At 46.6% G+C, this 6,337-nt stretch overlaps 1 protein-coding gene across 1 annotated transcript; it reads left to right on the top strand.

Moving 5' to 3' along the window:
* Positions 1–706: 706 nt before the first annotated feature.
* LOC125940514 (uncharacterized) lies at positions 707–6,011 on the top strand. The gene is made up of 3 exons (XM_049656776.1): positions 707–881; positions 4,061–4,230; positions 5,497–6,011. The coding sequence occupies exons 1-3, from the start codon at positions 709–711 to the stop codon at positions 5,931–5,933; spliced, it is 780 nt and encodes a 259-aa protein (XP_049512733.1). The 5' UTR covers positions 707–708; the 3' UTR covers positions 5,934–6,011.
* The last annotated feature ends 326 nt before the right edge of the window (positions 6,012–6,337 follow it).

The raw sequence follows: 6,337 nt of genomic DNA, 5'->3' as shown, positions 1-6,337 counted from the left end.
CGAATATAACGCGAGGTGATGCCTCATAAGGAATTGACGCATAAAGGCGAATGTCCACAAGGCGTTTTGTTCATCCTTACTACGAAGTGCCATGAGAAAATAACGTGAAAGGACAAGTACAAGCCCCATTCACTCGTTCGCACTTCTGACGTCTATGTCACTGTCAGAGAGAACGGGCGTCCCTCCATGCAGTAGAGTTATTAAACAGGTAGCACTTCAGCAGTGCCCGTGGCACAATCGAATATGGCAAAGACATGTTCGATTGCATGACAAACAGCAATAACTGCATGACAAACATTGCAGCATCGAACATAGCAAAACTATGTTCGATTTTGGGTGTTCGAACACGGCTCCGTAAACGGTAGGGATCGCAGTGGTGCCTAGCGGTTTAGGTCCCTGCTGTTTAAAGCGCCAGAGAGAGAGAGAGAGAGAAAATGAATGCGTTATATTCGTGTCACGAACCCGAATATAACGCCGAGGCGCGGATTGAGGCCAGGAATTCTAAACAAGAAAAAAAAAACGTTATAATCGGTATATGTTTTAGATCAAATAAAACTTAGGATGAATACAGTATGCTTCACTTTACAGTTTGCATTAACATGCATAATTAAATTGCATATAAACATTCCAATGCACAGGAAGACACTCATTGGCACCTTGTCATTTTTTTATTCATTTTTTTCCCGATTCCACTCTGTGGCAGCGCGTATGTGGTCGTGTGCGCATTCCCTGTCCGAGCACTTGATGGACACACTGGTCCCCACTGACTTGCAACGTCGGCTCCGAGCCGCCTGGACAGCTGTCGTGGAGTGGACGTCGGTCATTGTCAGTGAAAAGGTGCGCGTGCTGATGGCGTCCATAGTCTGCTTCGCCTTTTCAAGGTAAGGGTTCTGCCCGCCCCTTTTCACCATCACCGCTTCCGCCCCACGCATGTTCGAATTCTCAACAAAGACGACTCGACGCCGCTTCTTGCTGAACGGATGCATCTGGTTCGAGCGAATGCGTCTTGTTGCAACGAAGATGAATAGACATGCCAGCGCCCCCTATTTGCGATATAAATACTAGCTTATATTTTCATGCTCAGCGAAAGCGGGAACCAAAACAACGTTGAAAGGCCTATGAGCACTTGTCTTCAGATATTGGCAGATTTTTCCCACCAGGCGACGCACTTTAGTTCCATTTTGATCCTCCCCTCGGTATGTGAAACAGCATGAACCATTCCAAAATCTTGAAGGTTTGCAAAGGGGCTCGTTTTCTTTTCTATAGTGCCTTAATTGGACATCAAGCTGGAGGAAAACTTCCAAATGAATTAGTTTTTAAAATTTCCCTTCGAGGTTTAGCGAAGATAAGCGAATTCCCAACTTATCGATATACTGTGAACTGTTCAAGCAACCTTGTCTGGTTACACTTATGTCAAACTCACCTACTTGACATATCTCCGCCGAAGGCCATTCCAAGTGATTTTACAGCGCAGCGATTAGCGCGACTGGAAGCTGTGCAAAGCCTTATGTTCGGCTTTTACGAGAGATCTCTGAACACTATATTCACGTAGTTTATATTTTCAGGGAATATGGAGAATGTGAGCGATGGTGACTAAAGAAAGTCGCAGTTTCGCTCGAAAGGCGAAGCATCGATTGCGATAGCAAATTAGTAGACAGCTATACGCAGTAAATTTGTAGTTTTATTGGCCGTATAAACTTGTACACATTGACTTACTAACTAAATCACGGTGTCACACGCGCACAGGTAAACGTGAACGCATCTCACTCGATGACCACGGAAACTAGCTGTCGAAACGCTGGAGTGAGGAAGCGCGGCGGCAGCAACGAGCGAATCGACCTTCGTGCTGCCTCCCGCTTCAACGCGAACTAAATGTCGAAAGCACGGCGCACCCGAAGCTACTGGCACCTGGCGCACTTTGTCCACATCGCAGATCGCTTTCAAGATACGGTGCTTAAGCAGCAGTCGCTGGAGTAGAACGCCTCCCCCCCCCCACTCTCCGCTGCCCCCCCCCCCCCCCCCGTGCCTCCTGCATGACAGAAGACGGTGCCCTTCCACGCCGCCTTCCTCCCTCGCGCGGGCGAGATAATTGAGCTGCGATTTTCGGCTGACCCTCGCAAGCTTGCACTCGCCCCTACAGCATACCGCGCGGCAAACAGGTTATCGTGTGCTTGGACTTTATACGGAACATTACAGCGACGACGACGGCAGAAATGCGTGTGGAGTCCCCATATAATTGCAATGACAGTAACATGTTGAAGTGTTGGGCTAAAGGATAGTCACTAAAGCCACATTTCAGAGCGTAACTATTATTGAGGCTAGATGGGCCCGAAAACGTTATATGCCACTTTTCACGGACTTCTGAAAGAATTAGATCATTCACCGAGTTTATATTTAGACAGCAGCGCGGACATACTAGAGGTGATATGTCAGAAATTTTAGAAGTGTGTGGGTAATTTAGGGAGTAAATCAAATTTCCTAGACCGCTATTTTCTACCAGGGATGCGTTTTACTGAACGCTTGCAAAGTTTCTATGCTACCCTGTAAGAAGCAATGGCGCTGGGCTTTCTATATTTCCTTAAAATAGAGGTGATATCATGCCTGACGTGTAACCGAAGCTTGAAGTGTGCAGGCTATATAAAATTTTTGTAGAAAATTGCTTATACAAGCTTTCCTGTGCTCTTCAAGCGTATATTAGGCACCGCGCAGGTATGCATTGTCCTGAAAGAACTAAACGTGCCATAAAAAATGAAGTTTTTAGGGAATTAAAAGCACCTTTATGTTGAACGCATACGCGAAGTATCAACATTTCCAGGTAAATACACCTTTAACAAATTTTTTCAATAAAGTATTCGAGAACGTCATACGGCAGTTATCAGCTATGATTCGCAATATCCCTGTAGAACACTACGTCGCATAGCATGTACATTTAATTAGCATGGGATGCTTATTAAGTGTAATGCTTCACCAACATTTAATGTTTCTGGCGTAATTATGAACTTTTCACATTTACTAAACCCGCGTTTTCTACCTATTTTCATGTGTTACACGTGAATTGTTGTAGTTTTTCACGGTGTCATCAATAAACTATTCAAGGGACTTTCTTACGTTGGGTGAAAATAAATGGAAATGTTGCATGCGTAGGCTAGGCACAAAGTGCATGGGGCGATAACAGCCTTTGCAATAACTTACATATTCAAGCGCTCCTGTACGGCAAAGATGCGGCGCATAATTTATCCCGCTTTCCTAACAACTTTAACACCCACAAAAATCAAGCATGGCGAAAATGATCGAAACGTTGCGGCCAATAGGCATGCGAAGGTAAATGGATGTGGAAAATGAAGGCCGAATGGTTCAAGAAGTTCTTGAGTTACCCGCTGTGGTACCTTAGTAACTATGCAGCTGTGCTGCTGAACACGAGTTTAAGGCTTCGATGCCGTCCGCGGGGGCCGAATTTTGGTCTGGCCTAATGTAATAGCACTCAAGTGCTTAGATTTAAGTGCAGGTTAAAAAACCCCAGGTGATCACAATTATTACGTATTCACCGCCTCCCCTTTCCATCGCATCTACCTTACGGCGTACTTCATACGCATTTCGTGGTTCTGGCGCGTAACACCTCATCATAAAATTTATAACGAGAAGTAACAGAGGGAAGAATCTCGACCAAAGGAAGAGCGAAATTTTAAGGAAATTTTTCCCACATTGGCTCCAACTGGTAAATGGGACACTTCTTCACGGATGCTCCAATTGGAAGGGTTGGTGCGCGAGCTGGTTGTTACGGGTCATTGATTTTAAACAACCCCCCCCCCCCCCCCCCCCAAAAAAAAAAACACGGACAACAATGAGCAGCACTGGTTCCGTGCTCTTCCTTGTCCGTGTTTTTTGGCGCATTTTAAAATAAATGTTCCACTTATTTGCAAAAAAGTGCGCCTGATACTTCCACTTACTTTCAACGTAGACTGAGAGTGTATACTTTTCATATATAGTGAATGCTACAATGAAGTATTTTTCTGCGGCTCGGCTTTCGGACCTACCAGAACTAAACATCTTTTTCGTCTAGGTTGTGTTGTGGAGGCACAATTGAGACGAACTCAAGCGACGACGGCAAATCACCGGAGAACCCCGTCCCTGCCACAGCTGTCGGTTGGAAATCCATCTTTAGCGTCCTAGATATGGCTCGTCTAAGCATCCTCGGTCTACGGCATGAAGGCGGCTACATCTACCCGAGAGGTGAGCGTTGCGTTTCATGCGCTATAAAGGTTATTACGAAGGTTGCTTTGTTTCTAAATATGGCACTCTCCGAAACGGAGGTGTGGGGCGACAGACGACCCTATACCCGCAGTGTTTAAAGCGTGGTTTCGTTGCTGACGGACGATTGGTCCACAAGCTGATGAACCACGGACGTTGAGGCACCAGACGAGAGGTGGCGAGAAAAGAACATTCAAGCGCTTGATTAAAAGAAGCTTCCGCGACACATCTAGAACAAAATACAGACAAACGTGTAAAGCTTCGCTGCTCCTGAGAGTTAATAAACAACACAGAACAATACCTCGTGAAGAATACAGCAGACCCCTGGAATTTTACAATTGTTAAAAAGGTAAGTGACAAACGCTAAGCCTAACAAAATTACACATGGCAATGAACGCGACAAATACTATAGTAAAAAAAAAAGTGCGATAGGAAGATGTACCGGGCTTGCGGTTCCTCGCTGCCGAAGACGGTGGCAGGCTCGCACCGCGTGTCGGTTTGTGCCGAGGAGTCCAGCCTGGGGAACTTAGCCTGCCGGCCACTGATTCGGCAGATTCCCAGTCCACGTCCCCACTTCTCAGGCTTCCGAACCAGCTTTGCCAGTCGCCGTGGCTAGCCTGCGACCTTACCTCACTGGACGCCGGCTACCACGTGATGAACCAGTTGGTCGACACAGGAGAGTAGAACAGGTTTATTCACTACAGTGGCGCAAGCGCCACCTCGGCTGGTGGGAGTAGAGGAGGCAATTGACGCTGAACGAGGCACGCGTGCGCCCTCTTTGGGACACATTCGCTTGTTATAATCCACTCACGTAACATTTATCTTGAGGTAGTTCCATCGTAGGAAGTGCATCGGAGTAAATCGGAGAATTCTATCACTATTTATCTTTGTAATTCATGTTAAATAAAGCTTGTATTTAAGGCTGTACTTGCTCAGCCAGCTCTATTGGGAGCGGGACGATGCATGACCTTTACAACGAAGTGACATGTATTAACGAAGGATTTCAGAGGTCCTGAGTGCTTCGTTATAAAGGCGTTCGAGCTGGTATATCGAACCTGTGGGGAACAATGTCTTAATGGCATTCCACATGGATCCCCTAAATAAGCGTTACATGTTTGCGAAATTGTTCCACTTACCTTGGGGCACCAGTGTGGATCGGAACTAAGAGTGTATTTCAACCTCTGTTACATGGAAGAGATGATTCCCGATTGGCACTCACATACATATATTTTTTTAAATCGACCACAGGAAAAGTTGCCGACCAGTTGTCGAGGGAAGATGCGGCGGCCGCAGTTATTCAGCGCTGGGTTCGCACCGAGTTCAAGCGACGGCTACAAAACGGCGCGTCGTCTCGGTCCATAATCGACACTCCACCGCAGAACAGCCAGGGCTGTATCGACGAAGACCACGGCGCTGTCGTCAACACGGTGCTCGAAGATCCCCGTGTTAGCGTCAACGCACTGCGGCCCCCAGAAGCTGAACGTCGTTCTGGCGCCGAGCTGCCCTCCGGGAAATGCCCCTCGGAAAGTAGCGACCAAGGCGGCGATGACGAGGCATCGCTTCAAGTCCTTGAGGGCCGAAAACGACTGTCGCTTTCCGCTGCGAAGCTTCAGAAGGCTGTGCTGAGGCTGAAATCGCCTGCAGAGCAGCGTGGTACAAAAGGCCCGATATCGATCCAACCTTGAATTTTGTAGCTGTAGGTTACAAGTTTGCGAAATAATTTAACTGGTCGATAAAAGCGCACTAACAAAAATTTGCACTACAAAAATGCTGCGTTTTGTCAGATATAAAGTAACATTGCTCACTCTTTCTTTTTGTGTGCATGCGTGCTTGCGTGCGTGACATGGGCGTTTCTTATTATGGCTGTGACTAATAAATATGACTTTTTCTCAGGGGCAATCTCTAATATGCCATAGACCACCCGTGTCAATAACATCCCCTGGAATCCTAGCGCTTCCGATTTACACTAGCTTTACTTCTTTCCAGACTCTGAGGATTTACACTAGCTTTACTTCTTTCCAGACTCTGAGAAGGAACACTAATAATCCGCGGCAAATAAAACCGTTTGCGAGCTGAAAGTATTTTGTTG

This window comes from Dermacentor silvarum, chromosome 10 (assembly GCF_013339745.2).
Source record: "Dermacentor silvarum isolate Dsil-2018 chromosome 10, BIME_Dsil_1.4, whole genome shotgun sequence".
Taxonomy (NCBI): domain Eukaryota; kingdom Metazoa; phylum Arthropoda; class Arachnida; order Ixodida; family Ixodidae; genus Dermacentor; species Dermacentor silvarum.
Note: the sequence above shows the minus strand (reverse complement) of the source record. Positions and strands in the feature narration are given on the sequence as shown.

What these genes read in the sequence shown, in the direction of transcription:
- LOC125940514 (XM_049656776.1), top strand. Translation starts at nt 709, where the DNA reads ATGTGGTCGTGTGCGCATTCCCTGTCCGAGCACTTGATGGACACACTG. An exon ending in GTCTGCTTCGCCTTTTCAAG is followed by an intron (nt 882 to 4,060) that starts GTAAGGGTTCTG and finishes TTTTTCGTCTAG; the next exon opens with GTTGTGTTGTGGAGGCACAA. An exon ending in CGGCTACATCTACCCGAGAG is followed by an intron (nt 4,231 to 5,496) that starts GTGAGCGTTGCG and finishes AATCGACCACAG; the next exon opens with GAAAAGTTGCCGACCAGTTG.